General features: G+C 48.6%; 1 protein-coding gene, 1 non-coding gene and 1 pseudogene across 2 annotated transcripts; 2 read left to right on the forward strand and 1 right to left on the reverse strand.

The window, feature by feature from the left end:
* The first annotated feature begins 2271 nt into the window (after nt 1–2271).
* LOC133913901 (small nucleolar RNA Z247) lies at nt 2272–2410 on the forward strand. Its single transcript, XR_009909138.1, has one exon. It is a non-coding gene; the product is annotated as a small nucleolar RNA Z247 (small nucleolar RNA).
* Nucleotides 2411–7739: 5329 nt separating this feature from the next.
* Nucleotides 7740–10698, forward strand: LOC133912210 (receptor-like protein kinase HERK 1; annotated as a pseudogene).
* A 148-nt stretch (nt 10699–10846) lies between these two features.
* Nucleotides 10847–16495, reverse strand: LOC133912209 (calcium-transporting ATPase 4, endoplasmic reticulum-type-like). Its single transcript, XM_062354821.1, has 8 exons — nt 14861–16495; nt 14451–14517; nt 14240–14361; nt 13572–13850; nt 13084–13461; nt 12887–12996; nt 12554–12782; nt 10847–11688 (listed from the first exon to the last, which is right to left on the reverse strand). Exons 1-8 carry the CDS (start codon nt 16283–16285, stop codon nt 11113–11115), a joined length of 3186 nt encoding a protein of 1061 aa, XP_062210805.1. The 5' UTR covers nt 16286–16495; the 3' UTR covers nt 10847–11112.
* Between the last annotated feature and the right edge of the window lie 2496 nt (nt 16496–18991).

Below are 18991 nucleotides of genomic sequence, written 5' to 3' on the forward strand. Positions count from 1 at the left end.
CATCTTGTTTATATTTTAAACTAAAAATAGTAACATAAATCATTTTATTATAGCCTACGATATTAAAATCTAACGTGAAGCTGAAAGTTTGAGCTTTGCCAAACGGAATCGTGTAGCTAGATCGCATACAGATTGAGGAGGTTGTTGGCTTCGTTTCTAAGAAGTGCTCGAGCATTTCTTGCCCTGTGATTCGTGCTCAGGTGAGTGTTACATTGCGAAATCGAACTAGTTCAGCCCTAGATGATTTTCTTAATCGGAAAACTTGTTTTCGAAAAGCCATTTCGACGCCACTTGCAAACAGGATAGGCCAAACAGCGCGAACGGTGGAACCTATATATTCGAATTTAAGTCCTAAACTCATACCTGTGCTTGTATTTTTTTAATTAAATTTCGAGATGAATAATACATGCACATGTTAGTGCATTCAATTGTCAAAACGTGTGGCCTACGTGATATTATATCTTAAAATTTTGTTTAGAAGTGTACTTAGAACATACTCATATAAATGTATGTGAATATGATGTGCATGCGTCCCACTTGTTTGCAAGTAGAGATGGGAAGGCCACTTGTTTGTTGAGGTGGGAAGTCTAATCACCTCTCTTGCTTGCAGAAGCTATGCACTTGATCCAATATGTCTGACTCGCTTGATTGGTCATTGTTCACCAGTCTGGTGAGCATCTGTTGCTGAAGGAAAAAAATAAGCCAAATGGCAAAATAGGGCATAGACTTCGCCCCGTACGCCCAGCCGCAGTGTTTCAGTTCATCACCCTCACCTACTCCAAAACGGAGGAAACACGTAGCCGCAATAACAAAAAAAGAGAGAGAGAGAGAGAATATCATACGTAATCCAAAAACGAGAGAGAGAATAAACCAAAGAAACACGTCGTGTATACAGCAGAGAGCGAGTCAAGTCAAAGTGGCAAGGAAGAAGAGGAGTGGCGACCGGCGAATGCCGCGTGACGCGTCGCTCTCCGACACCTCCCCGCTCGTTTGCTCGCCGCCAGCTTGCTTCCCCATCCCATCTACCACCCGATGCGGCCGGCCCGTCCCTTCCGGCTCCCGACGCCGGCGCATATAACAATACGCTCCTACATCCAAACCCGCGCGCGCGCCCAGACCAACACCAGCACCGAACTGCCCTCGCGGCGTCGACGCGTATCCGAGTGACGCCGAACACGTCGCCGTCGCCGTGCGTTATCCTCCAGTCCAACAGCTGCTGCTAGCTGACAAGTGGCGACTGAGAAATTTGCACCCAGCTCTCGTCCTTGCGTGCACATATGAACTGCCATAACTCGAGATGTCAGAGACCCGCGGATGAGACATTTGAGAAGTCCGCAAGAGGAGCGCACGGAACTTTTTCTGAAATTAAACCGATCGAGCATGCCAATCTGGCAATAATCTAAATCCGTCGTGTTAAGTGCTGAAGAACGAACTCATGTCAGTCTGAAGGACTTAGTCCTGATGGTCCTGATTGTACTCGGTCTCGATAGTTAGCTGTTAGCATACGTTAGTCAGCACGTATTTATCATCGTCTAGATTATAGGATCATAACTATCGTGTGTGAGTTAGTAGGTGTTAGAGTAGCTAACTGCATTCTGGATTGTAGCTGGTACTGTTCCCATCCGGCAATACAACTCTCTACCTATAAATGCAAGCATAGTCGCACGTTTCATATGTGCGGTTCCACTGATTCAATCTCAATCTTCGTTACATTTTCATATGGTACCAGAGCCTATCCATCATCATTTCCAACACTAGTTCTAGCCCTAGCACAACCAACACGATGAGCTCCATAGAATTCTCCCCATGCCATCGTTCGATCAGCTCGTCACTATCAAGTTGAATAGTGAAAACCACTTACTCTGGAAGGCTTAGGTGCTTCCCTTCCTGAGGAGCCAACAACTCATTGGGTTTGTCGATGGTTCCTTGAGCGCGCCTACCAGGATGATCTCCACCACAAAAGGCATGGGTGAAAGCGCCAGGACCTTGCTTAGTCCCAATCCGGCATATCAAACATGGATCCTTCGAGACTAGGCTGTGCTCAGTGCTCTCTTGTCCTTGCTATCTCTTGAAATTATGTCACAAGTTCTGTTCTTGTCCACATCTCATTAAGTGTGGGAAGTCTTGGAACGCATGTTTGCGTCTGAGTCTCGCATCAAGATCATGCAAGTGCGCCATCAACTCGCATTGGTTTAGAAGAAGGATCATTCAATGTCTGATTACTTTCAGAAAGTAAAAGGGCTTGTTGATTCTTTGGCCGCCGCTAGTCAACCTCTACATAATGAAGAAATTATCTCCTACCTTTTCACCAAGCTTGACTCTGAATATGATCCCATCGTGACCTCTCTTAAGACCCAATCAAATCATCTTAGCCTTGATGATATCTACGCACATCTTCTCACCTTCGAGATCCGGCTGGAACACAATTATGGGGTTCCTACCGGCTCCTCAGTTAATTTGGTTATGCGCAACAGAGTAGGGGGTCACCGAGGGCATGGGCGTGGTTGCACCAGTGAAGGTCATGATCGCCAAGGAAGCAACATCAACACCAACAACATGCCCACATGTCGGGTTTCTGGTAAGACCAGCCATATTGCACTCAAATGCTAGTATCGATTTGATCACTCTTATAAGCCAGAAGATAAAAGAGTTGAGGGCTTAGCGATGATCGTGCTCACATACAACATCGACACTAACTGGTATACTGACACCGGGCAACCGATCATATAACAAATGATCTTGACCGATTGACGATGCACGAGCGATAAAATGGCAAGGATCATGTCCATGCAGCAAATGGAGAAGGTATGAACATCTCCCGCATTGGTAATTCTAAAATCTATCTGACTAATATCCTACATGTACCTAAAACCACCAATAACCTTATGTTTGTTCATCGGTATAGTAATGATAACAATGTCCTTTTTTAATTTCATCCCAACTACGACCTTTTGAAGGATCAAGTCACGCGAAAGACTCTGTTGCACGGCCATTGTAATGATGGTATCTACCTGTTCACACTAGATCATCATCTTCTGCCAAGAAGTGCTCTTTCCAGCATCACCATCACTCCTCAACAATGGCATTGCTGATTGGGAAATCCTTTCACTTCAGTAGTCTAACAAGTGATCCAGCTCAATGAGGGGAATTTAACTATTTGCCACCCTACCAGATGGCGCACTCCAAAATGCCACACTACCGGATTTGCTCTCACAAATGCCACTCGGGCCCATATTCACGCACATGTCTATCATGCCGCGCCACGTCGTCCCTTCGCTCAGCACAGGGCATGACCAGGGGCGCAGCTTAGGCATCGATAGTAGCAGCAGCACCAGCGGCATAGCCCAGCCTCAAGGCATTGGAGGAGGACCAAGGTGGTCCCACTTGAGGCAGCGCGCCAGCCGACGATGGTTGGAATCGAGCCAGCGCTAAACTTGAGCGGCAGCAGGAGGGGGCTCACGATGCGGGCTCACTGGGAGACTGCGCAAGTGAAGCAGGCTATGGAGCTGTCTTCCTTGGGCCTCCGTGGAGCTCACTGAGGCAGCGATTCAGACGGCAATGCGTTGAGACGACCAACGACAACGAGCGATGCGTTGAGAGGACCAGCGATGACGGGCGACGCGGCAGCGGCAGGTGCTCGTGGGCAGCTCTCCTCGGCCAGTAACAGCTCAAATTTGTGGCACAGGCAGGCTCCTAGCACCATGTAGATGGTGCTAGAGGAAGGAATCAGGCGGCAGAGCATCCTAATGGCCCAACGACGATGAGTGACGGCGCCGCGAGCAGCACTATGGTGAAGGCTCTCCTCGTCTATGCGCAGCCCAAATCGATGCTTCGGGGAGCATCACGGAGTCTAGGAGGTGGTGTAGGTGAGAGGAATCCGCATGATTCGCTTCGGAGAGGCACGTAGACGTTGAGCGGCGGCGGTCGCAAAAGGGTGCCGGTGCAGGATGAGATGGGCGGTGGCACTGGAGGAGATGGGTGGTGCGCGGTGCTTCTCGGGTCGAGCATGGTTGCACGAGCCGGCTGCGCCAGAGTTGTGCACGACCGACCAGCGCGGCGAGCGGCGGCACCGGCTGGTTAGGGGGCGCGTGTGAGCGATGGAGGGCGTTGTGTGGCATGGGCCAGCTACTGTGCGACTGCAGTAGGGTGCACGATGCACCTTGGTCCTCCTTCGACGCCCTGAGGCCGGGCCTCACTGCCAGTGTTGCCGATGCCTAGGTCGCGCCCCCCAGCCATTCCCTGTGCTGCGCGGAGGGACGGCTTGAAGGGGTAGTGCGGCACAGTGTAACGAACACGCACGCGAATATGGGCTCGGGTGGCATTTGGGAGAGCAAATTTGGTAGGGTGGCTTTTTAGAGTGCGGCATCCGGAAGGGTGGCAAAAAAGTTAAATTCCCACTGAACATACTTTCTTGTTCTAGTAGCAATAAGAATGTATCAATTTGTGATGCATGTCAATTAGCCAAGAGCTGTTAGTTACCTTTCTCTTTGTCTGAAAATGTGTCTTCTTCTCCTATTGAATTAGTGTACTCAGATGTTTGGGGGCCTGCTCATACATTAGTGGGCGGTTACAAATATTATGTAAGCTTCATTGACGAATTCAGCAAGTTACTTGGCTTTATCTCCTTAAAAAACAAATCTAATGTTGCTAAACTCTTTGTCTAGTTCCAATCCAATGTTGAGTGTCTCCTTAACACAAAAATTCCTTGTGTCCAGTCTGATTGGGGTGGTAAATATCAAAAACTCCATTCCATCTTAACTCCGATTAGCATCTCTCATCGAGTATCCTCCTCACACCCATCAGCAAAACGGTGCTGATGAAAGAAAGCACCGACATATTGTCAAAGTTGGGTTATCTCTTCTTGCCCATGTTGGTATGCCAGTAAATTCTTTGATGAGTCACTTCAAATGGAATGTTTTCTTATCAATAAATTACCTAGCAAGGTCATCCACTCCAAAACTCCCACTAAAAAGCTATTTGGCTCAAAGCCCTCGTATTCTTTTCTCAAAATATTTGGTTGTGCTTTCTACTTGCGTCCTTACAACTGCTATAAACTCCAATTTTGATCCTCACAATGTGTATTCATAGGGTATAATGGACTACACAAGGGATACAAGTGTCTCGATCCAAAACCGGGATGGATCTTCATTTCACATGATGTCTGTTTCGATAAAACTGTTTTCCCCCCTTTGCACATATGTCTCCAGATTCTAGCTTTATTTGATCGGAATCTCAAATCCTCCTTAATCCTATTCCTTCACGTCACTTTAGGGGTTGTGAATCCCAAACTAACCAATTAGCTGATTATCATATGCATAATCACACTGTTTCTAAACATGTTCTATATAACATTGTAGCCGATCTTGCTAGTGTCGACAACAACGTTGCACCACTCTCGTCAGACCCTGGAGTAGTCTTCCCCGAGGCTGCTAACAGTCCTGGTCTTCATGATGGATCATCTACTGAACCACTGGACATCACTGCTCTAGGTGATCATTCTTCTACCTCGTCTTCCTCGGTTGGCCATGAATCTGCATCTAACTTGGAGCTACCACCAGAACCAGCTCATACCTCTCAGCATCACATGCATACACGCCTACATGATAATATCACAAGACCCAAGCAGTACTCTGATGGTATAGTCATATATGCTGGGATTGTCATATATGAACCTCTTGCTCACAAAGAGGTTCTTCATCTTGCTCCCTGGAAGAAAACTATGGATGATGAGCTGCATGCCCTGATGAAAAATGATACGTGGCGACTGGTGGAACTTCCCCGGGTGTTCAAACTTAAAAGGAAGGCCGATGGATCAATTAATAAGTACAAAGTCCGGCTGGTGGCAAAAGGATTTAAACAAAGACACGGCAGCGACTATGATGGTACATTCAACAATTATTAAACCTGAAACAATTCGACTGCAGATGGATGTTCAAACTTAAAAGGAAGGCCGATGGATCAATTGACAGGTACAAAGTCTGGCTGGTGGCATAAGGATTTAAACAAAGACACGCCATCGACTATGATGGTACATTCAACCCAGTTATTAAACCTGCAACAATTCAACTGATTTTGTCTTTGGATGTGTCTCGTGGTTGGAGTCTCAGGCAATTAGATGTCCAAAATGCTTTCCTTCATGGTTTTCTCGAAGAAGAGGTCGACATAAAGCAATCTCCAGGATATGAAGATTCACAGCATAAGAATCATGTCTGCAAACTGAAGAAAGCATTATATGGGCTCAAACAGACCCCCGTGCTTGCTATGCTCGGCTCAGCTCAAAATTGCAACAACTTGGATTCAAGCCATCTCATGCAGATACTTCATTGTTTATTCTTCACACATCTGATGTCACCATGTTTGTTCTCATTTATGTGGATAACATAATAGTGACAGGTTCTTCAGATCATGTTGTGACAGTACATCTTCAGAAATGTATTCTTTGATATATCCAGTTCACTTCCACAACAGGGCTTTCCATCAACAAGTCGAGTTCAGATTTGGTCAGTTCATTCTCAGACGCTGATTGGGCGGGGTGCTTTGATGATAGGCGATCCACAAGTGGTTTCACTGTCTATCTTGGCAGCAATCTCATCTCATGGAGCACTCGAAAGCAAATCATGGTCTCTCGATCGAGCACGGAATCAGAGTACAAGGATCTAGCAAATGCCACAGTCGAGATCATATGGGTTAAGTTCCTTCTTGATGGTCTTGGGTTATATCAAGGAAGGGCACCATATTTTTGGTGTGACAACTTAGGGGCGGGCAACCTACTTATCTGCTAATCCGGTGTTTCATGCTCGTACCAAGCACATTAAGGTTGATTTTTTACTTTGTTCTCGAGCGTGTGGTGTGAATAGCTTTGGACATACAGTTCATTGCAAGCAAGTATCAGGTAAACCTTTGGCAGCTCATCAACTGAAAAGACTTCGCGGCAATCTCAACCTGACTGAACTCAGTCAAGGTTGAGGGAGGCTGTTGAAGAATGAACTCATGTCAGAATAACTTAGTCCTGATAGTCCCAATTGTACTTGGTCTCGATCATTAGCTGTTAGCTCATGTTAGTCAGCACATATTTATCATCGCCTAGATTATAGGATCACAACCATTGTGTGCGAGTTAGTAGGTGTTAGAGTAGCTAACTGCATTATGGATTGTAGCCGGTACTGTTCACGTCAGGCAATACAACTCTCTGCCTATAAATGAAAGCAGAGCTGCACGGTTCAGGTGTGTGGTTACATTTATTCAATCTCAATCTTCTTTAGGTTTCCACGTGAACATAAATAAAACGTGTGCACGGCTGATGAAGGAATGACACCAAATGGTCTCGTGGTGGCGAGCACGACGGCACGGAAAGACAACTGCTCTGGTTGCGTGTGAGCGAGACGAACGATCGAGGCAGTCGGAATCTTCCGCGGACCTTCCCACTTCGTGGCGCAAGGATTAGGAGGACGACAAACAAAAAAGCAGAGCACTACGGCCGCGCAATAATCGCCTTTATTTTGTTCCTAAGAAATATGAATAATCACCTTTATTTTGTTCCTAATAATATGTATGGTTAAAATTTTAAAAACTTTGATCAATAATACGCCAAAAAGTGGTGTTTAAATTTGTCACATTAAAATGGTGTTAGACTGCCTGTCAAAATTACTTTCGACTACAATAGTCTTTTTTTTTATAACTTTGCTAACATCATGGATTTAAATACTAACTTCCCTTCAGAATTGCGTCAAACAGCTACCAAATCAGATAACAAGTATTTGCCTGACAACCTGTAAACCAGGAAAATGACAGCATTACAAAGGCTCTTGATAAAATATCCAAAGCTACCCGCTACCTGTGATCCTCAGAATCATGTTCCACCCCCGACTAATCAAATATCCCACCATCTCCAAGCTCAGCTTCAGTGACCTCCGGTATTACCTCCATTCCTAAGCAAATCTCCAACCACCAAGCAGTCATTCATTTTGCTGTGCCTGTCTCGTCCATGGTTGCGCTATGTCCATGACACTCGTTCTTGACATGCTCCTGCAGCTCGTCGTCGTGTCTGTGCTGTTCGCCACCGTGTGCGCCTATACCCCGGCTGACAACTACCTCGTCCTCTGTGGCACGTCGGCGAGCGCCACCGTCGATGGTCGGACGTTCGTCGGGGACGCTAGCCTGCCCGCCTCGGTGCTGACGGCACCTCAGAGCACCGAGGCGAACACGTCGGCGAGCTCGGTCAACGGTTCCGATGAGACGGCTCTGTACCAGTCTGCGCGCGTGTTCACGGCGCCGTCCTCGTACACGTTCGCGATCAAGAAGCCAGGCCGGCACTTCGTCCGCCTCCACTTCTTCCCCTTCCGGTACCAGTCCGACGACCTCGCCGCGGCCGCCAAGTTCAGGGTGTCCGTGCAGGGCTTGGTATTCGTTGACGGGTACACGCCCAAGAACGGCACGGCCGTGGTCAGGGAGTTCTCGGTGAACGTCACCGGCGGCACGCTGGTGATCGCGTTCACGCCGACGGGCAAGGTGGCGTTCGTGAACGCCATCGAGGTCGTGTCGCACCCCGACGACCTCATCACCGACATAGCGCAGACGGTGAGCTCCCTGGGCCAGTACACGGGGCTGTCGACGCAAGCGCTGGAGACGGTCCACAGGATCAACATGGGCGTTCCCAAGGTCACGCCGAACAACGACACGCTGTGGAGAACATGGCTGCCGGACCAAAGCTTCCTGCTCGATAGCACCCTCGCGGCGCACAGAGAAGTGCAACCTTCGACGATCCAGCGCATGCAAGGCCTCGCGACCAAGGAGACGGCGCCGGACGCGGTTTACTCCACGGCGACGGAGCTGAACACGTCGATGACGGCAAGCACCATGAACGTGCAGTTCAACGTGACGTGGCGATTCGACGCCGCCGCCGGATCGGCGTACTTTCTCAGGCTCCACTTCTGCGACATCATTAGCAAGGCGGCGAACGTGCTGGCCTTCAACGTCTACGTCGACGGGTGGCGGGTACTCTCGGACTACGAGATCTCCGAAGACACGTCCAACGCACTGGCTGTGCCGACATACAAGGACTTCGTGCTGAGCGCCAAGGACGCGACGACCGGGATCACCGTCAGCATCGGGCCGTCGACGGTAGGAAACGTGGATCCGGATGGCCTCTTGAACGGCCTCGAGATCATGAGAGTGGTCGGGAGCACCGGCGCCAGTGGCGCAGGGGCGCCGCCGCGCGGTTCGAAGAAAATCACCACTGGCATCGTCGCTGGCTCGGCCGTCGCGGGGGTCACGGTGGTGGCGGCCCTCGGGTTCATTGCCCTCAGGACGCTACGAAGGAAGAAGCCGGCGAAGCAGCCGTCCAGCACCTGGGCCGCGTTCTCGGCGAGCGCGCTGGGCTCCCGCTCGCGCACTCGCAGCTTCGGCGAGAGTAACAGCGGCAGACCCAGGAACACGGTGACGCTCGGGCAGGGCGCCGGCGCCGGGTACCGATTCTCGTTCGCGGTGCTGCAGGAGGCGACGTCTGGGTTCGACGAGGGCATGGTCATCGGCGAGGGCGGCTTTGGGAAGGTGTACAAGGGCACGCTGCACGACGAGACGGGGGTGGCCGTGAAGCGCGGCAACCGGCGGTCGCAGCAGGGGATCAACGAGTTCCGCACGGAGATCGAGCTGCTGTCGCGGCTGCGCCACCGCCACTTGGTCTCGCTCATCGGCTACTGCGACGAGCGCGGCGAGATGATCCTGGTGTACGAGTACATGGCCCGGGGCACGCTCCGGAGCCACCTCTATGGCTCCGAGCTGCCTCCCTTGTCGTGGAAGCAGAGGCTGGAGGTTTGCATCGGCGCCGCCAGGGGGCTGCACTACCTCCACACTGGCTCAGCCAAGGCGATCATCCACCGGGACGTGAAGTCCGCCAACATCCTCCTCGACGACAGCTTCATGGCCAAGGTCGCCGACTTTGGGTTGTCCAAGGCCGGGCCGGAGCTGGACAAGACGCACGTCAGCACCGCCGTCAAGGGCAGCTTCGGGTACCTCGACCCGGAGTACTTCCGGCGGCAGATGCTGACGGACAAGTCCGACGTCTACTCCTTCGGCGTCGTCCTGCTGGAGGTGCTCTGCGCCCGCCCGGTCATCGACCCGACGCTGCCCCGGGAGATGGTGAACCTGGCGGAATGGGCGACGCAGCGGCTCAAGAACGGCGAGCTCGACAGTATCGTCGACCAGCGTATCGCCGGGACGGTGCGGCCGGACTCACTGAAGAAGTTTGCGGACACCGCGAAGAAGTGCCTCGCGGAGTACGGCGTGGAGCGGCCCACCATAGGGGACGTGCTCTGGTGCCTCGAGTTCGCGCTGCAGCTGCAGGTGTCGCCGGACAGCTCCGGCACCGACAGCTTGGGGCTCGTCCCCGTGACTACCTCCCAGTTCCAGCGCAACCAGTCGATCGCCAGCGATGGGACGGATGCCACCATGTCTGCGAATTTGGGGGGGACCTCGACGGCATGTCCATGGGGAGAGTTTTCTCAAAGATGATCAAGAGCGAGGAGGGTAGGTGAAGCCAACATCCTCTTGCATCGTCCCGTCAGCCCATGTACAAAACTACAAGGATATTGTCTCAGTTTTGATTCCGTATGTAAATTTCAACAAACGATGTGCATTATCACAAGTAGAAGAAAGTACTGTACTTGTCAGGAGAGACACTCAGATCCTCCTGAATTCTTAGCACAGGTGCCTTTGCTGTGGATCATCATCGTCTGCACAAAGAAGAATCTCTCACAATGAACTAACCTGAACAGAACACTGCATCAAACGTACACAGAGCAACATGCTAGGAGATTCACAACAGAACAGCAACATATGAAGAGCAAGGTTAGCGCGAAAAGCATCATCAAAACATGCTGTATCTCCAGCACATTCATAATACCGATTTTTTGTTATAATGAATAAATGCAGTCCGTTCAATTCGCAGTCTGATTATGAGTTCTATAGAGTAGCCTAACTTGCCCTGCACGGTCATATTCTCAATCTAAGACTCAGAAAAGAACGTGAGCTGAAATTCAAAAACAATGGGGTGTTACATCGAATCTCGATTCCCCGTGGCGCTGCTAGAAATCTAATACTGATGATTACTAGCATCTACTCTGCCTTCCTCTTTCCTGATTGTTTTCTGGCACGTGCGGTCAGGCAGCGCCCCACAAATTTAAGAACCTCGTCGATCAGCACCACTGGGAAGGCAACTGCTATCACCAAAAGCCATTCGTTGAAACTGAGGGGCACAATCCCGAACACTTGAGCAAGGAAAGGCACGTAGAGGATCAAGAAATGCAGCCCAAAAGACACAGACATGGCCAGAAGAAGCCACGGGTTAACCCATGGAGGCATGCTCAGAAGGCTGCCATCCTCCGACAGGGCATTCAGTGAGTTGAACATCTCAATGGCCACCAAGACGGACAAAGAGAGGGTTGTCGCTTTAATTTTGCCACCCTGGAAGTAATCACACGGGTTCGCGTCAAAGCTGAATGTCCGTGCTCCTGCAGTGAATGGCGACACCTTGAAGCCCTCCCATGAGGGGCACTGGCCCCAGTTTGAGAGCTGGGAGTACGATACAAGAGTATGACCATCACTAGCAAGGTCAATTCCCAGGAAGGAGCCATGCGTGTACCAGATGATGAAGATTCCCACTGTTGCAATCCCAACATAAAGGCCAATAACCTACACATGCAATGGAAAAGGATCTCAAGTAAGTAAAACAAGACAGTAGCACAGTAAAAAGTTTCAGGTAGTACACTATTGCATCAGCCAACTGAAAAAAAGAAGCAAATTACTAGTTTGTGGTGACATCAAAATTCACAAGGCTGATTAATGGATTTCCATGAATCCTGATTCTCTATCATACATTCATGCTTCATTTCTGATTAACCAACCAAAATTAAATTACTCCTGTACTCGCTTTGTATACCTGCATATATTCCTTTTCCCTTAAATTGCAGGTCAGTTAGAACAGCTTTGACAGGATCATACATGTACAAGTCGTTAATCTGAACACAATTTCACATGTTAATACGGATATGCAAGTCTGAAACCACATTTTGTCTTCTCTGTGACTAGACACTTTTTTAGTCAATAAATACAAATTTAATCTAACTAACTGGTGAATGTTTAAATAGCAATAATGTTGCTACACCCAAGTCATAGTCTTGCTGGTTAGAGGCTCGACAACCTTGTCCTGTATATTTGCCTTCACATCATCAATCATGTCAGAAGAGAGAACCTCAACCGTGAGTTACTACATCAAAGTCATCATATGCTGTGAAATTTCAGATACCGATTATGCTTTGGTGAATTAGAGATATTCGTTCTATTGTGCTGAAGAGCTTCAAGGCATTAGTCACATAATGATAACCTTTACAGGCTTACACCATTAATATTCATTGTGAAAATGTTTAGATAGAACTGGTTCAAAAGTATGAATATTTTAATTGCTAGACAGCTTCATGAAACAAAAAAATGTGCCCGGCTGCCTGCCATATTAACTTCAAATCTATCAACCAATCACATTATCCACTAGAAAACATACCATATACCGAAACAAGATCCAAGGAGTGATCAGCGAGTCATCACTTCTTCGAGGAGGCTTCTTCATGATATCTTTATCAGGCGGGTTGAACCCCAAAGCTGTTGCAGGAGGGCCATCGGTAACAAGATTGACCCACAGGAGTTGCACCGGGATGAGGCCTTCTGGAATACCTAACGCTGATGTCAGGAATATGGACGCAACTTCTCCAATGTTTGAGGAGATCATATATCTGCAATTTCGCATAGTTCGCATGAACTTGACACATTATGATTTTAATTTGTCCAACAATTGTATATTAAATGAAGGTTGGTCATAGCTTATCTGAAAACAGACCTAATAAAAGCCTTCATATTGTTGTAAATAGACCTCCCTTCACCAACTGCTGCGACTATTGTACTGAAGTTATCATCCGCAAGCACCATATCTGAAGCTTCTTTCGCGACCTGATACAAGTCGATAGGAAATAGCAAGGTCAGAAACTCTTCCAACAAAATGTAAGAAAATTTCAACAATAAAGCAATAAGCCGTACCTCAGTCCCTGTAATGCCCATTGCAACTCCAATATCAGCCAATTTAAGAGCCGGTGCATCATTCACTCCATCACCAGTCATTGCAACCACTTCACCATCTTCTTTGAGCAGTCTAACTATCTCCTGCTTGTGTTTTGGCTCCGCCCTGGAGAAGAGAAGGCCACCCTGCTGTCTTAAGAGCTTCTTTTTATCAGAAAGCGCCATGAATTCCTTCCCTGTGAAGCTCTTTGAACTGATATCCTCATCAGGACCAAAAACCCCAATCTCACGGCATATTGCCTCTGCTGTTTCTTTGTTATCACCTGTTATCACCATAACACGTATTCCAGCAGCTCTGCAATCTTCAATTGCTTTGTGGACTTCTTCTCGCGGAGGATCCTGGCATAGTTGAGTGTTATAAGGTACATGCATTTGTACACATGAAGAGGCTTATACAAATTGGAATAATCTTAACCAGAAAATTTCCATGAAGTACAAAAAGTTCTCACCCTTAGACCAACGAAACCGCAAAATATCATATTACTCTCAATGGAAGAGTAGAATGAAGGATCAAGCAGATACTTGTGAGCTGCATGTTCTTCTCCATCATATGTTGTGAATTCTGCCAAATCCTCCTTGTATGCAAAACCCAAACAGCGCAAAGCACCAGCAGACATTTCACGAAGTTCAGATAATATGAGCGCCTTGGCACCATCATCCAAGAGCACAACAGACCCATCAAGCAACTGAATATGGGTACATCTCTCTAGTAAATTTTCTACTGCTCCCTGCAAAATTTACTTTCACCATGAAACACTGATAGGACAAAGGAAAAGACATGGCAAAAACATTGCAGGCAGTAACAAAACATATCACTTACATAACGAAAGAATTCCATAACTTACTAAGGAAGCAAAAGGATATCTGAGTGATAAAGAAAAAGCACATCAGTAAGAAGAAAATTGTTACTACCCTTCCAAGGGAAAAGCAGGGAACAACAAAATAGCACTGCAGGTTGGACCACGATGATTCGCAAGTATACTGTTTCCATCTTTCTCATGGCTTAAACAGGACAAAAACTAGAAGCAGATAATTGATGTTCAATAGCAAACTGATGATCTAAAATCAGAAGTGAAACTAATTGCAGCAGAAATAGATCATGAATAACTCATGATACCTTGACAAGCAGCAAATTCTTCCCGGAGTCTGCTTTCACAATAACTCCCATTGATTTTCTGGTACGATCAAATTCCAGAGTCGCTACTCTCTTGGCAGAATTATTCCACCACTGACAGCACCCTTCAAAGAATAAAGAAATAGTAACTATTACTGATTCTTTGAAGAAACATCCAGACTATATTTAACAAGGCATGGAGGAATAAACATACTAAGCAAATCAGACGAATCCAGAGATGGAGTATAACCACCAGGAAGCCCCATTTTCTCAACCAAAACCTGCCACAAGTATAACAGTCATACAAGAATGTAAATTACAACCAATTTCAAGTACCTTAAAGAAAGAATTGTGTTCAGGCAATTGCCAATGTAAATTTATAATATAAAGGTAAATAAAGGTAGCTACCAGTTCTTTCATCATCTTTTCTTTTTATTGTATAAATTGCTATTAACATTTTGCAGATATATGTTAAGTTCTTCCAAGGTACATGTAAGACAAAAAAATTTGCAGTAGAAGCAACAACTTAAACTCTAAGAGCAATCCAATTTAACAGCTAGAAAATGCTAGTTGCAGCAATGTACAGCTATATAACAGAAAAGTTATCACATGAACAGATCATACCTTCAAAGCAGCTTCTGTGGGCATCCCAGTAGCAACATACTGATGCTCAGAGTGAGCAATGCTTGCATCATTGCAAACTGCAGCAATCTTTGCAATCATCTGGACATTTTCATCCATGCTCAAGCTTGGCCAATCATGTATCTTCCCATCAGTTGGATCATAAGTGGTCCCATCAACCTTAAAGCTCCTAAGTGTATCAGGCCACCTCCCAATTGCCACAAGCTTCACAGCTGACATCTGATTGGTTGTTAATGTTCCCGTCTTATCGGAGCAAATCACAGTTGTGCAACCCAATGTCTCCACACTGGGCAACTTCCTCACAAGTGCATTCTTCTGCGCCATCTTCCTCGTGCCGAGTGCCAAGCACGTGGTGATCACAGCAGGCAAGCCCTCTGGAATTGCTGCAACGGCCAGTGCCACTGCAATCTCAAAGTAATACGTGCACTTCTCAAATGAGAACTTAAAATTCCTGGGCCACCCATCTACATACTCCCAGGTGAGGAAATACTTCACGTTGATGAGCCAAACCAAGGCACAGATCACCCCAATTATGGCAGTTAGCGCCTCACCAAACTCATTGAGCTTCTTTTTCAGTGGTGTGTCGTCCTCCTCCTGAGATGCCTCCTGGATCTGCGCATGAATCTTGCCTATTTCGGTTGCCATGCCAGTGCCAGTCACTACACAGACAGCACTCCCGTTGACGATAGTGGTGCCGGCAAATACCATGCACTCCTTTCCCTGGATGTCTGTGTCCTCCAGCTCGATCTTGTGGCTGGACTTGTTAACCGAAGCGGTCTCGCCAGTGAGAGAGCCCTGCTCAACGCGGAGGGTAGAGCTGATAAGCTGTAGCACTCGCATGTCCGCAGGGACCTTGTCACCGACGCGGAGCTCAACGATGTCTCCGGGGACGAGGTCGCGCGCCGGGAGCCCATGCGACCACCGGCCGTCACGCTTGACGGTGGCGTGTTCGGACTGGATCTCCTTGAGCGCCTCGAGCGCTTTCTCGGCGTTGCTCTCCTGCCAGACCCCGACGACGGCGTTGACGATCAGGATGAGGAATATGACGAGCGGCTCGACGAATGCGGTGACCCCGACCTCGCCGCCCTCGCCGCCGTCGTAGAGCGCGAGCACGAACGAAACCACGGCCGCCAGGAGCAGGATCCGCACGAGCGTGTCCTCGAACTGCTCGAGCACGAGCTTCCACACCGACGGCGGCGCGTGCCTCTCCAGCTCGTTGGGCCCGTACCGCTGCAGCCGCGCCGCCGCCTCCTCGGAGCTGAGCCCGCGGTCCGCCGAGACGCCCAGCTCCGAGAGGCACTCGCTCGGGGCGCGCGCCCAGGCCGGGAAGGCCGGCGCGGCCGGCTCCGCCCCGGAGGAGGCGGATCCGTCCCGCCGCCTGCCCTCGTCCTGCCCGCCCTTGCCCATTGGGTCGCCGACTCGAGATTCGAAAGGAGAGGAGGCGCTCCTAGTGTTCCCGTCCGCCGCGGTCGCGAGATCGCATGGAACCGAAACCCTAGAATGGGGAAGAAGCGGCTGCGGCTCGGAGACTGGGCGAGGAGACTGGGGATTTGTGGCGCACCGCGGAAGCTAAAGGGAGGAGGAGGCGGCTTTTCCCCTTTGTTTTTCCCCCCTCTTTTTTTCTTTATGGAGTAAACTGTTTTTTTATTATGGGCTGCGCTCGCTGGGTCCTTTATCTCCTTGGATTCTCCTGTCTCTGCAGGTGGGGACACACGCCCGATGGGACCCGTGTGTCAGGGACCGGTTAAGTTCATTCACGACTTTGGTGCGATGATGAGTCGAGCGGGTTTAACCGGAAGCAACGGAGCTTTGAGTATGGAACTGGATCGATGCCTTGCTTCGCCCGGGGGGGGGGACGGCGACGTCAGCATGTGAAGCGCCGTGCCGCCACGTGTGCGCTTCACGATCTGGGCTTCCAGGCCCATCAACAGCACGAGGAAGGGTCTCCACGGGAGTGCGCTCCTGTGCTTGGGAGACTGAAAGTGGGGCCGCTGTCAGTCGGGGTCCACGCCACAGTGAGACATTAAGGCGGCATTGATCGCCTTCGAACCGCCTGCGCGGGTCGGGCCGCGAGGAATCTTTTTCGGGATGGGTGACGGCAACAGGGCCGACCGTTCCGCGCCACGTGGCCCGAGCACTGCTGGGGCCCGAGTGACGCCACATCAGCCAATCACGAGGCGCCATGCCATCCTCCGGGCCAGGCCAGCAGTCCTGCTGCTCCTGCTGCTGCAGCCTGCGGAAAATTCTTGGAAGCGTCCGGGGCGCCGGGCGACCAGGAGGCACGGAGCCGCATCGTTCTGAGCGAGCGTGATGGCTGCACGCCTGCACGGCGCGCAGATTCGCCGGCAGCGCCCTGCACGTTCACATGCCGTGCCGAGCTGCCGTCGCCGTGCGGTCTTCGGCCGGACCTGCCGTGCTACGGACAGAGCAGCGCTCGGCTCAGGTTAGATCTCGGACTTGGCAGTGTTATTTTTGAACCACTTATGGCAGGATGTTTTGATACGGCTCAAAATATGACATGGCACGATACAACATGAAATATTCTAGACCATACCGACAGGGCACGATACGGCTCTGAGCAACGTTCGGCTCAGGTTAGATCTGGCACTTGGCCGTGTCATTCTTGAACCACTTACGACACGATATTTTGGTATGATTCAAAATACGGTACGACATGAAATATTTTGAACTAGATCGGCACGACACGGCTCTCGTGTTCGTGCCGTCTTGGTATGGTGGGTCTGTCGGTACAGCACGATGGCTTAGGTCATACCCGTGTCGATATGGCACGAAAAAGACATGATACAATCTATATGATTATTTTTCCGTGTTTATTCTCTAATCTATCTGATACAAAGCGTAAGATACTAAGTTGGTAAGAGATGATAAGAGATAAATATATAAGTACGAGAGACACACATATAAGATGATAGGAGATAAATATGTATGTATTATCAGGTGATGTAGAGTATGAGAGAGATGTGTGAGATATTAAGAGATAAATATATAAATATTATTAGATGACATGTAGTAGAGGCGTGCCTGAGCTAGCACAGCACGACGATGACACGACACGACATGTCAAAGTCTATGCCTAGATTTTTCTAAAGTTGACTCGTATTGGTATGGTACGGCACAATAGACTAATATATCTAGTAACCATAGCACGATATGACACAAAACACGACGACCTGAATCCGCACAGCCCAAGTCTCAGCTCTAGCTCAGGCGCACCACGCTGTGCCCTCTCGGTTGAGTGATGGCGCAGGAAATATTCGACGACGCGCGGTCCTCAACATGTGAGATATTCCATTCAGGTCTCCTTTTGGCGGCCGATTTATACTTCCGTTTTTCATAAAAATAGTTACCACTGGTGTGTAGCAAAATGAGATAAGATCATCCATTTAGCTGGAAAAGTCAGGTTGTCTTATGATTCTTTGATGTGATAGTATGTTGCACATTCAACTTCGTTTTTGCATAACGATGTGATGTACCTTCAAATATAATGATTAGCCGGGGCAAGTTCATGTTAGGAATTGCTTTCAGAGATAAGATCCATTTCTTAACTGAAATGTCTTTCAATTTGTACCCTTCTATATCCATCAGGCAGAACCAAAGTATTCCAAAAGTTTGTAATTTGGCTAGAGTCTCTTCCTTAAATCTGTCCTCCCTCCCTCTGCCTCCTCCGTAAATACTATACTTTTCACCTAATATTAATCAATAGGGAAACCCTCTTGTTCTGAACAAAAAAATAGTATCCTTCGAAGCATTATTTTATTTTCTTATTAGATTATTGGATTTTGGAGTAGATGTATTTAGTTCATTTAATTTAACTGTGTAAAGATGGCGATGTTCAATGTTTTCTGATAGGGTTTTCGTAGCCCTAATATAATTTTCGAAGCATCTTACATGCATGCATGGGTGTGCCAGCTAGCTAGTTTATCCATCGGAACAGATCTGCATATACGATTCTCATCTTTCTAATGTAAATATTTACAAAATATAACTCAAAATCATGTAAAACACGAAAACATAAGTTCCTGTATGCCGCACTGTATCCGGTTTTGCTAGAGCCAATCTGATGGAGACTCGACATCCGCAGTTTAAAAGTTT

This window comes from Phragmites australis, chromosome 3, assembly GCF_958298935.1.
Source record: "Phragmites australis chromosome 3, lpPhrAust1.1, whole genome shotgun sequence".
Lineage (NCBI taxonomy): Eukaryota > Viridiplantae > Streptophyta > Magnoliopsida > Poales > Poaceae > Phragmites > Phragmites australis.